At 41.1% G+C, this 16,697-nt stretch overlaps 1 protein-coding gene across 1 annotated transcript in view; it reads right to left on the bottom strand.

Moving 5' to 3' along the window:
* Positions 1–13,633, bottom strand: part of LOC148899077 (bone morphogenetic protein receptor type-1B-like) — a 31,123-nt gene extending 17,490 nt beyond the window's left edge. Inside the window, exons 1-2 of the mRNA XM_088994103.1 lie at positions 13,332–13,633; positions 13,058–13,246 (exon numbers count right to left, since the gene is read on the bottom strand). Coding sequence (XP_088850229.1) covers positions 13,058–13,169 — 112 coding nt within the window. The 5' untranslated portion in view covers positions 13,170–13,246; positions 13,332–13,633. The remainder of the gene's footprint in view (positions 1–13,057; positions 13,247–13,331) is intronic.
* Positions 13,634–16,697: the final 3,064 nt, after the last annotated feature.

Here is a 16,697-nt window from a genome sequence, read left to right as displayed (position 1 = left end):
GCATGTGTTTATTTCCCCTGCGTTTTGGTCTGCGGCGTCTCAGTCATCCGTGGGCTCAAACAGTCACGTTGTTCTCATTTATAACACATACACAGTACCGTATATACGGCGTGCGCGCGTGGCCATCAGCAGTTGCGTTTTTGGGACACACAACAAATGAACAAATGCCACCGGTATACAAATGCGCAGGCAGCGGGTACGGGGTGTTTACAGTGGCGTGCGTCCGGCTGTCTACTGCGTGTGATTAGCTGGCCATTAACTGAGGCGCATATCAGCCATCGCCAGCTCCAGGCCTCCGCTGCGCTATCTCACTGGACAAACATGCTGTCAAGCTTGTTGATACAAACACGCATACATGCATTAAAACGCTCATTTCCACCTGGATAGTCATAAGGTCCGTATGACATACTGTGTATTGATTGTCTGTTTCAAAGCCAGTCAAGATGTACACAAACCCGGAATTACAAAGTGTTATCAAACATTCTGTAAATGTTAATAATCAAATAATTGAAAGCACAGTACAGCTTTTTTCCCGAATGACTATTAGAACGGCTCTAGATCATGTCTGGTGTATGGCAGTGGTGGGCCGTCAGGGCCTACAAGGCCTTCTCGGCTGGCCGAAAAATATCAGAATCACAGACTAATGTTAATTATATTTTCTCCATGAACTCTTATTAATTAATTGTCTTTTCCACTGTTGTGCTGCTTCCAGATGTGTGTTTTGGTATTCAAGCATTTAACCAATCACATTTCAGCCATCATTTCTTACCAGGGTCAGAAATCTACCTGAACGCCTTCACAGTCAGTCCCGCAGCCTCTGGGGCATAAAAAAAATCAATGTCGATGAAACTTGCTTTAACCAATCAGTGTTCAAGTTGGCAACCCAAGGCCTGCTCAAAGGCGCTGGCAACGTCAGAGTTATCGCAAATTATGATTGGCTAGTCACTATCCAATCAGAGTATCACTTCCCGCGAGTGATAAGCGCATACTGGCCAGAGCTAGCATACTGTATCTGTAGCAAGCTGCACAAGCAAATATATTTTTGTGTTGATTTAATCGCAGTTTTGTCAACCCACAATGCCTGAAGGAGAAGAAATTGATTTGTTTGCAAATATAATGTGAAAGCCATTTTCAAGATGGACTTTTCAAGAATAGATGGACATCATTAAAAAGGTTGCACAGCTCAGAAGCCAGCAAATATAGCAAATTATATTGCACTTTTATGAGGTTATGATGAATTCGCACATTCATAATAAAAATCCTAACAGTTTAATGACAGTATGTCTTAATGTTTTTTTTCCTGGACAAGTTATTTCCTGGCCAACGGCATCCTTTAGATACATGTAGTAAATCACACTACACTCGCAGCTGTGGAGTGATTCAGACTTAGTACTAGTGACGGCCTAAGAGTGACATGCATGGCCCGCGATTTGTGAATGGTAGTGTTCCAGGGACATTTTCTCAATTGCATTTTTATGAGAGAAAATTTGCATCATTCTACTTGTGTTTTTGTAGATTTTGTTTTTTTAGTTTTTAAAAACACATTTTTAGGGATTTGTTTTCTCTCAAACTACATCTACTGTATATAATATACAGTAAAGTCTCGTTATATCGATATCGGATATATCGATAGTCCCGGTTATATCGATACTATTTCTATGCACGCACGTAGAAAATTACATGCAAACAGGGTCGGATATATCGATAGTCCCGGTTATATCGATATTTTTTCGGACTCCCTTGAATATCGATATAACGAGACTTTACTGTATCTATATATTTGTACATGTTTTTGTAATATTTTCAGCATTGATGCTTTGTGCAAAAATAGTCCAAATAAAACTAACATTTTGAAACAGTGCCAAAAACAAATCTTTGATCTTTGGTTCACTCTAATCTTGATGTGAAATGTTCATACACTTCCATTTGTGCTACTCTTCTTTGACATACCTATTTCTGAGGGGTCTAAAATATCAAATTTCATACTTTTTCATACATTCTATCAGGCACAGAAGTTCTTCTGAGTAAATGATAAAAACAGCTCGCTGCAGCCAAACTGAGTGTATATCACTTATATACACAAACAGGAGAGGATCTATTTCTCTGGCTGCTGGCCAATGTCATATTTTAAACTGCTTAGCGACAACCTTGTGGAAAAAAACAGTGGAAAATGAGCATGTGTATACTGTATACTTTGTCTTCAGTCGTCTATGCACGGTCGAAAAGTGTTTTATATTATGATGTACTGTCTCAATCTGATATTTTGGAATCAAGGGGCTCGTATCCAATATCAAGATGACCCAAAGCCTAATGTTAAAGCCTAATGTTAAAGCCCTTACATCGCTCAAAATTGAAGTCCGAACCAAAGCCTGATGTTACACACGATCCCAAAACTTCCATCCAGTCCCAACTTAATCTAACACTACAATTTTAATGCTCAACCTTATTCCTAATTGCCTCTAAGCATAACACCCCTATGATCCCTAACATGGGTAAACATTACCTGGCTGTCTCGTGGTAATCACACAGTGCGGGAGACGCTAATTCCCCCACCCGACATGGATGTCTTCCAGCGTTCAACATCAATTCTGTGCTTAAAATTTCAGTCAGTGTAGACCATCATAATGTATCCTCATCCCAACTCCTCCTTTAGAAAGAAAAGTAAAGGTATCGGATACATAAAATATAAATGGCATAATTATCAAATACCATTGTTGACATAAACTCAACGTATATTACATTGGCGACATTAAAAATCAGAAGTATTGTCCTAGTACTCCAAGACAGATTTCCCCTGTAGTCAAATTCAAAATTCAAAGATATAATGGGTGTGTCTTTTCGCCCAAACTATTTCTTCCACAATAGAATTAACTCAGTCACTGCCATTCCCAAATGTATTCAGGAATTACACATTCCCGAAATTGTTCGTGTTTTGTTTTTTCATTCTTGGGTGCCAATACAGCGCTGGCCATGGCCTCTGGCAATGTTTTTTCTTTTCCACAAGTTGGGAGCATTTCCCATGTTTTCCATGTTAGCGCTTTGTTCCAGGTTCAGCTGTTGTTAAAGTGCTATATGAACCAATATGTATGTATTGCATTGTATTTTGGACTGCTGCCCTCATATCAAGCTCATATAACTCCAGACACATATAACTTAAAGGACAATCGAATGTCCAAAATCTGCAAAAAATAGAGCTGCGAATTGGGCATTTTCAGAAAGAACCGCCCCCGGTTCGTGAAGTCACGCCAAGACGTGTTGCATTGCTTGTGAATCAAAACAATGGCTTCAGATTCGGAGAATATGCTTTCTTGTGACACATCCAGTTATGAATATGATTCAAATAGTTCTGAAGAGGAAAGCATACATATTTCTGCAACACTGCAACACAGTACAATCGATTTAAAGAATTTATTCGTGCCATTTTGACACAAAAAGTAATCTGGATGAATAAGGGAACTAATTAGATAACACTAGACAGTACAAAAGGGGAAACAAAATAAGATATTGTCATGAAAATGCGCGTTAATCAAGACCAACAGAAAATTGCGACTCACCCTGAATCTCCTCGAGATTGTTCTGGAAACTATGGGCGGGACATAGTGCCACACTGTGCGCCGTTGCGTCACTTCCTTCATAATTTAATAATCTAAGCGCACAACTCCGTTACACATACATATTTACAATCGATTAAAGAATTTATTCGTGCCATTTTGAGGCAACATTGGGGGAAAATCTCTCATCCAAAAAAAGAGGCACAAATGGAGACCTCTTGTGGCCACCTCCGTTTCCACAGGCTGATAAATTCCTTATATGGCGCTTGGACGCCCTATTCTGGCCTTCTGGCGGGTTTTGGGTGCAACACGAGGTCCCCTGAGCAAACAAGTCCAGCAAAATACATTGACGTGATGGAAGGACCGCTACAATGCGTCTTTTTTACGGTCAAGGGCGGTCCTTTAGTGACGTCACGTACGGACTCGTCACCAACTCAAAAACAAGACTTCCTGAATATTCAGCGCGAGTCTTAAAACGTAAAATATAGCTATATGTGGTGGAATCTTATTAAAATACGCTCAGTTGAAGTCATTTGGACCATTTTACAAATTATGGACACAACTTGTCCGCGGTCCTCGGACAAGTTGTGTCCATTGTTTTGATTCTAGAGCAAGGCAAGACGTATTGGCATTACACAACGAACAAGGGGGCGGGACCTTCTGAAACAGGCCACTTCCGGGTTCAATTTGAAGTAGTTTTTGGACACTTTAAGTCATTTACTATTTGAATCATATTCATAGCTGGATGTCTAACAAGAAAGCATATTCTCCGAATCTGAGGCCATTGTTTTGATTCTCCAGCAATGCAAGACGTCTTGGCGTGACGTCACGAACTGTGGGCGGGACTTTCTGAAATTTGGCATTTTGAAGTAGTTGTGGGACACTTTAACTCATTTTTATTGGTGTTTTGCATTTGACTAAAAATATCATACTTCGTGTTTTGGGTATTTTAGATGCTCTGAAACGTTTTTCTGATGTCAGTTAGGAAACAAAAAAGTGATGTCGGTTGTCCTTTAAGAATTAACTCTTTTTTTATGATGAATGAAGAGAGTCTAAGGTTTCTAACGCTGTATTGAATGTTTATATACTCCTAAAACTTAATATGCTGTGGGTCCTGGAATTCAAGTGACAATGACAAAAACCCTGGCAGTGAAGTGGACACATTTTTGCACGTCTGGCAGTGAATGAGTTAATTTGGAAAATTGGGGGGGGAAATGGTGTCCCGAATTTTGAAAAACAAACAAACAAACAAACAAACACATAAATAAATAAAAATACCGGTACATCTTACTTGAAGATACTGTATCAACTGACTCTATTTGTACGGAACTAAGAAAAAGCTTGTCATTGCACAAAATTCCATTCAAATATGAGTACACACATCGTGTTTGACGAAACAACTAATGAGGCATAAACTGTGTCTCTTCAGGACTTCTTCTTTTCCTTTCGACTTTTCCCTTCAAGGGGTCGCCACTGCGAATCAGTGTCCTCCATCTCAGAACACATGTCCCTATTTCTATTTTTTTGCTGAAGAAGAAAAAGCACTAACTTTAGAAAACAAAACGTCACCAAAATAATACAAAGTATCACTGTACTTTGTTGAAATCTAAACCAAAGTGAAAGGTGATTAAAAGTAACTTTGCGTTGTAACAACGCCCTGAGCAGTGGCAAAACAACATAGGAGACTAGATATTTTGGCAAAACGTAGTGGAGAAGGATGAACCGAGGGCAGGTGTTTGGTGGAGCTCAAACCGACGCTCAGACTCTCCACGCATCGGTGCGGGGGGGGGGCAGCGTCTCATTAGCGGCTGGTGACAAAAGCACAGCAACTGGCGGAACGTTTGAACGTGAAAACTGATACAGTGTTGCTTCTTTCCACCAAGGACAATGAAATGTAAGCTAGCGCTCCACGTTTCCCAGAAGTCACACTGAAGGCTGCAGCTTGGCGTGGGTGGAAGGTCACAAGATCTGCGTGTGTGTGTGTGTGTGTGTGTGTGTGTGTGTGTGTGTGTGTGTGTGTGTGTGTGTGTGTGTGTGTGTGTGTGTGTGTGTGTGTGTACGTGTGTGTGTGTGTGTGTGTGTGTGTGTGTGTGTGTGTGTGTGTGTGTGTGTGTGTGTGTGTTTGTTTGTTACATAGCGCGCACTCATTTCTCCTTGACGGACATGGAACATGTTGCCCTGTACTTGCTTGTCTGAAGGAGGATTGCCTCGACAGACACAACATTTAAAGCAGATTTCTATTCCGTTAAAGATTGTAAATACTCCCATGGCTTGCCTGCTTTTCTTCTGCGAGATAATGAGAGTTGTCAAAAACTTGCTAACGACTGCAACCGCGGGCCACATTATAGTTACGGTCTCTCGAGGGCTGTTATGACATTTGGGGAACCCATTAGAATGTTTAAATCCCTTCAAATATTACATATAGAGCACACAGCAAATTAATGAATAACTCGTTTTCAAATCAAGTCAAGAATAATGACTTTTATTGCGGTTGACATCCAAAAATATGAAATTTTGGCTCAGATTTTAGCAATCATCATGGAATTTAACAAGTTTGATTTGCTTTCGCGGGCTGAAAAAAAATGATGTGGCGGGCCGGATTTGGCCCGCGGGCCTTGACTTTGACACCTGTGCTCTACATATTACATACAGAGCACATAAATTAATGAATAATTAGTTAAAGTTAAAAATATTAGTTAAGTAAAAAATAATGAAGTTTACATATGACAATTTGAAATTTTGGTTCAGACTTTAGCAAGCATCATGGAATTTCACAAGTTTTACTTGCCTTCACGGGTCGAATAAAATGATTTGGCGGGCCAGATTTGGCCCCCGGGCCTTAACATTGACACGTGTGACCTAGATAGTTAGCCCCCATTGACAATAAATTGGGTAAAAGTTTATCATGACAAAATATGCATGAAAAAGTCGCATTTTGGTTTGAAGAAGCCGAGGAAAATTCCACGTATCAAATTCTGAACTTTCGTGAGGAAGAGCCTACAAAAGGGAGGATCCTAGACAGTGACACTGACGAACTTTTGTTTGCTAATACGGGCAGAGCATGGCATAAAATTTTGATGATCATTTGAAAGGTCTGCTATGGAAAAGACAGAATGGGGGCACCAAGTTCGCTCTTTGCACAGCATTCCTCAAAACGTTTAAAACGAAAAAGATGAAAGTGATTATTTTTTACTTTTTATCATGACAGTGATCTATTTATACTCTTGTATGACATAACTCAAACGACGATCCACACAGTAAAAGTTGGTGGACGTATAACTCACTGTAAATGGTACTTAGCCCAACTGATAAGTGGAAACTAGAGTACACTGGGAGATCACTGGAGACTCGGCAGACTGGTTCAAAGAAAGGATGACAATAGAGAAGACAAAAGAGAACGGTCGAGGCACTCCAACTGGTCCATCTCTTTCCTCCCACGCCGAGCTGAGTCTTTTACCAGCGACATCAATCATCGACGAGCCAGCCAATGAATGAACAATCCCATGGCTGGGCCAATCCATCACTTATGTACGGGCCAATGAATGAGTCCCGAGTAGCTCAAACAATGCGAAAAGGGCCTGGGGTGCACCCGAGTAAGCTTTCACCATCAGGCACCTTGAAGGGTTGAAAAATGGAATAACTAATGATTTTTTAAAATACTTAGTCTCACTCATTCTGACCCCGCATGATTCAGACTTGATCTTGGTTTTATTCCCTAGTGCTTTCTACTGTCTTTGTGACTGCTTTATTTCCTGAATATGATAGCTGTCCACATTAAGTGCTTTGTTGCAGCTTCAGCGCTAAATAAAATAAACGAATGAAAACCATCAATTTTGCCAAATAAAGCATTTTAAAAATGGTGCCATAAATGTTCTTAATATGAATCAACCTTAATCTAACTAATAGCACGAAAAATTACTCCAGTCACCATACAGCTTCAGCTGTTGTTAAAGCGCTATATAAATCAATATGCATTGTATTTTATAAATGCAGATTTTAAAATTAATTCATACATGAACACCACCACAGATGATTATTATTATTATCAATCAGATTGATTGGGGGTGCAAGCAACATTATTTTACTGAGAGGAGTGCAACTTCACAGAGAAGCAAGGTTCGATTCCTGTGTGGAGTTTGTGTGTACTCCCCGAGCCTGAGTGGGTTTTCTCCGGCTACTTTGGTTTCCCCCATATTTCAAAAACAGGCATGCCTGCAGGCGAATGCAACAAACTCTAAATTGTCCCGAGATTTGATGTTGAGTGCGAGTAGTTGTTCGTTTGTAAATGAAATGTATTATTATTATTCTGTGTGCCCTGCAGTCAGCTGGCAACCGGTTCAGTGTGACCCCCTCCTACTGCCCGAAAACAGCTGGAATAGGCTCCAGCTACCCCTCGCGACCCTAGTTTGGATAAACAAGGGGGAGAAAAAAGGATAGATGGGGGCCGTTATGAATTTAGAGAAACCATTACAATGTTTAATCCCCTCTACATATTACATATTAATAAATAACTGGTTTTCAAATTTGACATAAAAATAATGACTGTCATTGTAGTTTACATTGGACAATTTGAAATTTTGGTTTGGAATTCCATGCATCATGGAATTCCACAAGTTTGATTTGCTTTCGCGAGCCGAATAAGATGATACAATGGGCCAGATTTGGCCCCCGGGTCTTGACTTTAACACCGGTGGCCTACACCATCTAATTTGGTTAATGCGTGGCTTTCACATTCAATGATAATATTTCGCAGGAGTGCGCAAGTCTGATCTTCAAGAGCCCCAATCAAGCCTGCTTTCGATGTCTTCCTCCCCACACCTGATTCAATTGCTCAGACGTTTGATACAAATTTGTCGGGCATCCGAGACAACGAGATGTCTTTGGATGACAAATTTCAGGAAAGCAAAACCTATGTTTTTGGAGCCAATTGTGTTTGGAGATTTGCCTACATAATCCATTGAAAATATCAAATAAATATATGAAATGATTTAGAGAGAATAAAAAAAACTTGGCCTAGGTTCAAATCGATGTCAGGCTTCACATACGTCTCAGTCGCTGACAGCTGTTGTTTGGATTCTTGGACAGAGCAGTCAGTGTTCACATGAATCAGAAACATGCAGACACTTTGTATGTTTGCCTTCTATGTGTGAGTGCGTGTGCATGCACGTGTGTATGTGTGTGCCAAATGCTCAGACTGTCACGGCTTTCAGATCCACTCATTTGGATGGCCGACCAGAACGGAAAGCTGCCTCTAAAGTGAGCCGTGTCAGCAAAAGATGGACGAGAAGATGGATGACAGCGAAGGCAAAAGGTTCCTGGACGACCTCGGAGAGCAGGGAGAATAGGGGGGGGGGTTGCGGGGGGAAGAGCGCACCGCCTGAGCTATGATGAGCCCCACGAGCTGGATGCACTTCAGAGCTTCTCCAAGCTGAAACAAACCCAGTGACTTTAAATAGAACCAAACTGCACCAAAAAAGAAAAGGATAGAAAAATAACTTGAGCCACTATTATTCACCAAGAAGGGCTGTGTAGCAGACAGCTTAAGGTTATTTTTCAAATTCCTCCTGTTTTGGAATCTGACGGTGGCATGATAATGTATCAAGCAGGTGTAAACCATAGAAGGAGGAAGGAGGTGGGGGTCGGGGTAAATGGAATAGCTCTCAGTAGTAGAGCATGAAACTCCACCAAGGACGGTTAACAAATCAACTAAAGGTTCAGCCAATATATTCATCCCATTCGTCATTCATTTTAGAGCATGTCGAGCATTGTTAGGGCCAACAAGGCCTTCTCTGTTAGCTTCCAGAATTAGAATTTGAATCAGAATCAGAAAGTCTATTCCCGAATTTGTTCGGGTTTTGTTTTTTCATGCTTGGGTGGCGATAAACCGCTGACCATTGCTTCTGGTAATGTTTTTTTTTTCCACAAAGGGGCAGCATTTCCTTTTTTTCCATATTAGCAATTTGTTCCAGCTTCAGCTGTTGTTAAAGCGCTATATAAACCAATATGTATGTATTCCATTGTATTTTGGAAAGCTGTCCTCATTTCAAGACCATATAACTCCAGAACCATATAATTTAGGAAATACATATTTTTTTTCTGATGAAAGAAGATAATCTAGGGTTTCTTACGCTGCATCGAATGTTTGTGGAGGCCTAAAACTCAATATTCTGTGGGTCCTGCAATTTGAGTGACAATGACAAAAACGCTGGCACTGGAGTGGAAACATTTTTGTATGTCTGCCAGTGAATGAGTTACTAGTCCCACAATGGGAAATTTACTATCTATAGCAGCAACATTTAATCCAAGGGTGTCAAACTCATTTTTTTCCGCAGGCCACGTTGTAATTACAGGTTCCTCTCGTGGGCCGGTATGACTTTGGGGAAGACATTAGAATGTTTTATCCCCTCCACATATTACATATAGAGCGCACAACAAATTAATAAATAACTAGTTTTCAAATCAGAAGTCAAGAATGATGACTGTTATTGTGGTTTTCATATGACAATTTGAAATTTTGGTTCCGACTTTAGCGAGCATCATGGTACTTGACATGCTTGCTTTGCTTTCGCGGGTCGAATAAAATGATGTGGTGGGCCAGATTTGGCCCTCGGGCCTTGACTTTGACACCTGTGAGTGCGTGTGCATGCACGTGTGTATGTGTGTGCCAAATGCTCAGACTGTCACGGCTTTCAGATCCACTCATTTGGATGGCCGACCAGAACGGAAAGCTGCCTCTAAAGTGAGCCGTGTCAGCAAAAGATGGACGAGAAGATGGATGACAGCGAAGGCAAAAGGTTCCTGGACGACCTCGGAGAGCAGGGAGAATAGGGGGGGGGGGTTGCGGGGGGAAGAGCGCACCGCCTGAGCTATGATGAGCCCCACGAGCTGGATGCACTTCAGAGCTTCTCCAAGCTGAAACAAACCCAGTGACTTTAAATAGAACCAAACTGCACCAAAAAAGAAAAGGATAGAAAAATAACTTGAGCCACTATTATTCACCAAGAAGGGCTGTGTAGCAGACAGCTTAAGGTTATTTTTCAAATTCCTCCTGTTTTGGAATCTGACGGTGGCATGATAATGTATCAAGCAGGTGTAAACCATAGAAGGAGGAAGGAGGTGGGGGTCGGGGTAAATGGAATAGCTCTCAGTAGTAGAGCATGAAACTCCACCAAGGACGGTTAACAAATCAACTAAAGGTTCAGCCAATATATTCATCCCATTCGTCATTCATTTTAGAGCATGTCGAGCATTGTTAGGGCCAACAAGGCCTTCTCTGTTAGCTTCCAGAATTAGAATTTGAATCAGAATCAGAAAGTCTATTCCCGAATTTGTTCGGGTTTTGTTTTTTCATGCTTGGGTGGCGATAAACCGCTGACCATTGCTTCTGGTAATGTTTTTTTTTTTCCACAAAGGGGCAGCATTTCCTTTTTTTCCATATTAGCAATTTGTTCCAGCTTCAGCTGTTGTTAAAGCGCTATATAAACCAATATGTATGTATTCCATTGTATTTTGGAAAGCTGTCCTCATTTCAAGACCATATAACTCCAGAACCATATAATTTAGGAAATACATATTTTTTTTCTGATGAAAGAAGATAATCTAGGGTTTCTTACGCTGCATCGAATGTTTGTGGAGGCCTAAAACTCAATATTCTGTGGGTCCTGCAATTTGAGTGACAATGACAAAAACGCTGGCACTGGAGTGGAAACATTTTTGTATGTCTGCCAGTGAATGAGTTACTAGTCCCACAATGGGAAATTTACTATCTATAGCAGCAACATTTAATCCAAGGGTGTCAAACTCATTTTTTTCCGCAGGCCACGTTGTAATTACAGGTTCCTCTCGTGGGCCGGTATGACTTTGGGGAAGACATTAGAATGTTTTATCCCCTCCACATATTACATATAGAGCGCACAACAAATTAATAAATAACTAGTTTGCAAATCAGAAGTCAAGAATGATGACTGTTATTGTGGTTTTCATATGACAATTTGAAATTTTGGTTCCGACTTTAGCGAGCATCATGGTACTTGACATGCTTGCTTTGCTTTCGCGGGTCGAATAAAATGATGTGGTGGGCCAGATTTGGCCCTCGGGCCTTGACTTTGACACCTGTGCTTTAATCACTCAAATTTGCATTCTGAGTGACAGAGCGGCCTCTACTATGTCAACATTTTTTACATCTTCTGGTTGGTCAGAGCTAACAAGGAACAAGGAAGCTAACAAGTAAATTATCAAGCTCCTTCCCGACCAATAAGCCCGTGATAAACATTTCTCAAAATTAGTGTAATGAGAAATGGCACTGATACCAAAATGACAGAGCACACTTCGCCTTCATCTTGATATTTGGAGAATATAAATGGATGTGCCTCAACAAACAGCCGTGATGACCCCAGAGCTCACAGTAGCGCTAAAGATAAGAGAGTCGGGCCTGTGACACCTCGGCAGTCACACAGCAGATACCAAACATGGTCACGGGCAATGCGGCTGATGTGCTATGACATCGTTTGTCAACACATTCGCACAGTTTTTATTACACTAGCACGTAATAAATCAAGAACACACACTGGAATACGGGTAACGTTTGTACAAATTGCTTATGGATGCTGAAAAGCAGAAATGCTGAGGAGTTCATTGAAGTGAATAGGGTGTCAGATGAATATGTCACTTTTCTGGATAACCGGACACTTGAAGCGCTGACAATAGATACATTATTCATGCACTCACGTATTCACACTCGGGACACGGTAAATTATGTTCTGTCGCCAGAGCTGCTCTGGGGCAAGCTGACCGTGAGTGCTTCCCTGATCACCATCAAACATTCACAACCCAGTCGTAGAATGAGTGTGAATTGTTAAATGTGAGCTTTGTGGTTGGAATGGAAGGGATAAAAATGTGGAAGGAGCTAAATATGTCAAATATTGTTTGCATTTTGTTGTGAGAATGTGATGAATAAGAAAAGTGATCAGGTGACGTTGCCATAGGAAATGTGGAGAAATTTGTGAATTTGGATTATGTGAAATGGAGATGAGTGAGTTGCAAAAGTTGAAGTTGGTTTCAAATGGTGTTTTGATACGCTGCGAAATATGTAAGGAAGACGTCAATTTGGAACATATTACCATTAATATCACTTGGATTGTTTTTTATATACAATGAAAAAATATGAACAATGGGAATGTGCAAAAATTGCCATTATGTGCTAATTTAGGTAAAAACTTGAGAGTTGGAAATGTGGAAGGGATAGAAAAGCAAAAAAAAGGCAAGGTTATAAGAACATCTATATTTTCCGAACTATGGCTTTTTGCTTTTATAATAATAATAATCCATTTCATTTCTAAGCGCCTTTCAAAACTCTCAAGGTCACTTTACAATCAGAAAATCGTTTTTTCTGCGGGTGAGCAGCGGCAGCCACACGCGCCAGCATTCACTCAACCCGGAACTTTTCAGCATTTACACAACAACAAAAACTGAATATATTTGAAGGAAATGATAGGATGGGCTCTTACCATGCACCGGCGAATCCAAAGAGGCGAGTCCAAACAAAAGTTGTCTGAGTAACAGCAGCGCAGTGCTGTGGCTCCACAGGCAGAGAAACAGCCTTCCTCCCCACACTGGCATGTTCAGAGTGGGCCCGCCGCTCCGGTGTACTCCCCCTCCACGTTGGCTTGACACTCACGCACTGTCTCACTCTTCTCCTGTGGAGTGTTGGAGGATGACGGGGGGTGGGAATTGGATGGGTGAGGAGTGAAGTGGGTTGTCAGAGAAGAGCTTCTGTATTACCGTGATGTGACGAAGTCCACGCCAAAAGCGCCACCGCCACCATCACCACCACCGGCAAGAGCAGCAGGTCTAGTGGCTCGTTCTCCAACCTGAACCGACAAGAGCACACAGAGAGAGAGAGAGAGAGAGAGAGAGAGAGAGAGAGAGAGAGAGAGAGAGAGAGAGAGAGAGAGAGAGGGTTGGGACACATATGGAGGGAGGCGGCGTGGTGTGAGGGGGTATCTGTGGGAGGAAAAGCAACGGGGGCAGGGAGCAGACATGAGAAAGACCAGGTTTAGTTCAAAAAGGGGAAAAGCGGTGCGGTGGTGGGGATGAATGCGTATATAATAGTAGTAGGAGCTGACTCTGGGTATCCGCACACTATTTGGCCATTCCAACTGTGAGCAACTTGGCCTGAATTATTCAGAGTCGGCCTGTTTATCTCTATTGCCCAAGGTAGCGGTTATCTTGACTCACTGGAGAACTTTTCAGCATTATATGACAGAAACGCCTCCCCATGAATGCCATGGGCAACGTTTGACTCTGAAAGGTGGTTATTAATGAAAAAATATGAAACAAATAAACAAAAGAAGCACAGCACATTGCACTGTGTAAGATTGTTAAAAATGTGGCATGGACTACTTTTTGACACCATGACTTAATTCTTATCATTTCTGTTGTGCAAGGTGGTGGTTATCATAAATTGAGCAAAAGCTGCACTGAGCATGTATTTCCAAGCAATCTGTGGACTTTTTTCACTGTGGTCTAAGGAGAAGTTACAGGCACTCCTCAACTTACGAACAAGATACGTTCCGAGCGGTTGTCCGTCACATGAATTTGTTCATAAGTTGCTTCAGTGCTATATATTGTATGGAATGTATGTTGAAGGGTATTTATGTGTAAGGTTTATATAAGTATGTTTAAGACTTGTATAAGTAATCTGTATTGGTTTGCATTGAAAAATATACATTTAATAAAATGTGTGCTCCAGAAAGAAAGATATGTACATGTACACCTGGAGAGAATACCACATACAGTATGTTAGAGAGAGAGAGAGAGATAGAGAGAGAGAGAGAGAGAGAGAGAGAGAGAGAGAGAGAGAGAGAGAGAGAGAGAGAGAGAGAGAGAGAGAGAGAGAGAGAGAGAGAGAGAGAGAGAGAGAGAGCTCTCACAGTGCATCACGGTGGTATTGGCGGCGGAAAAAAGCACTGGGAAAAAGGCGCGCAACATAAAATTTAACTTACAGCATCTCTGTCCGAACATTTTTCAACATACCCGCAAAAATGTTCGTATGTACCGTTGTTCGTAACTCGAATGTTCGTAAGTAGGGGAGCGTCCATACAGTAAAAAGCAAGGAATAGTTACATGTCTACTTTGCACGTGAGATGCTCACTTTTTGACACAAAACGGACCTTCAAAGACAAGGCACGCTGCTGGCTGGCACAGGACGTGATTCAGAGTCGAGAGCCAAATTCTAAGAATGTTTACGACGACACTCAAGAAGAACGCATTAGTGTGGTTATCAAATACTCCTTGAAACTTTGTTATTCATCAACAGAGGATGAGATATAATGTCATTAATATTACCCATCGTTCAGTTTACAGTAATCCCTCAGTTATCGCAGTTAATGCAGACCGTTACCATCCACGATAGACAAAAAACCTCGATGCAGTGAACCTTACATGTATTGGTAAATTGATTAAGTCCAAAAATATATTTTTAAGGCCAAATTTAGTGTAAGACAGTACAAGACATGCATAAAGAAGCACAGCAAATGTAGTATATAGTTCAAAACTCTAATGCAATAAAGTAAACAGTCCACTTTAACGTACAGTATATACAGTATATTTACAGGTACCCTACTTCTCATTCTTGATGTAACGCACCATAGATTCATTGATGTTGTAATGGCGTGCAACAACGGCATAACTTCGGTCTTCCCTCTGTTTGTCAAGTAATTTTATAATAATCGAAATATAATAATCGTACCACAAAGTAGCAAGTGGTTACTGTACTTCTACTGCGTAAGGTGATAGTTAGTATAAACTACGATATTAGCATAAACATAATGCACAGTCAAATGTCCTGTGGATTATTTGCTCTGATTTGGTTAATTTCTTTTGTTCACACAGTGGCAAAGTGACGACTTGCGTTAAACAAATAACTGTAAGGAAGCGGTCATGCCGATTGTTGCCTTGACGCTAAACAGAAGTGACAAAGCGGCTTTGTTTTCATGCTAATCTTTCTCGTTTGTAGCGACCGCCGCTGACAAACACTTTTTTTCGTTCTCACACTGGTTAGCGTTGTTCATTAGCCGCGAACAAAGGAGCAGCTCTTTGCAAAGCGGGGAAAAATCACCACGTAAATATACAAGAGGTTCTCTAATTCAAGTGCCCTTTCCCACATTAAGAATGAACCTCAACTAAAATTATACCAAATGTGTTGACTCACCCCCTAACTCCCCCAATGTACTGTTTTGGGTCGGCCATGGCGGTGACCCAAGTCACACTCAGAGTGTCTGGCCAATCATGAGCCGTGTTAATTAATTGGTTTGGTCACTGGTGAACACTGAGCACTGTCAGGACAATCAGGACCAGACATGTCTTGGGCGGCAAGGCGGAATGACCTCGGGATAACAAAGTCATCACGTACGTGTTTCATAGCCTGTCTTTAATGAGCATGGACTAGAAACCGAAGCACATATTATGACTACTTGCCTCCCTCCCCCGTTGATAGCTTCACACTAGAAGATTTAGCAGCTAACTCCGCAGGTGTCTTCTCTTCGTTAGTGTGGGACATTTCAACCTTTTCATACTGGTTCAGTTAAATTTGACCAATGTTTACATTTGACAGCATTAAAACTAACGTTAAAGACGCTTTTCCAGTGTAAAAATATGTGTTTTTCGTAAAATCAACCAAAATGCAAAGAAAAGAGAATATTTGAAAATGACATTCTTTTGTTCAAATCATTCCATAATTATTTGCATTTATGCTTACATCTAACAAATTTGAAAAGATTGTTCACAATTTGCCTGTTACCTTACAGTATAGCAACTGAAAACATGTTAACATGCTAAAAGCCGGTAAAGTACGGCAAAATAAACCTGCATTTGGTGGTGGTGCCATAGGCATCAATGGATTGGTGCCACTTTCTTATCACCATTATGTCCTGTGTAAAAAGATTTACAAGCAGGGGGGTGAACACCTCTGGTGACACAGCGGCGTATCTGCTAATCCGTGCCCATTCATTGGAGCGGTCCTTTCTATGAAAAAAGGTAATCTGCTTTCAGGCTGTCCATTCACGCTGATCCACCATAGCATTTACATAGCAATACTGGAGCCAGTTACAGATTTTTTTTACCTTTCTTTATCACACCCACACCACA

Source organism: Hippocampus bargibanti, linkage group LG04, assembly GCF_051943395.1.
Source record: "Hippocampus bargibanti isolate YZ-2025 linkage group LG04, ASM5194339v1, whole genome shotgun sequence".
Lineage (NCBI taxonomy): Eukaryota > Metazoa > Chordata > Actinopteri > Syngnathiformes > Syngnathidae > Hippocampus > Hippocampus bargibanti.
Note: the sequence above shows the minus strand (reverse complement) of the source record. Positions and strands in the feature narration are given on the sequence as shown.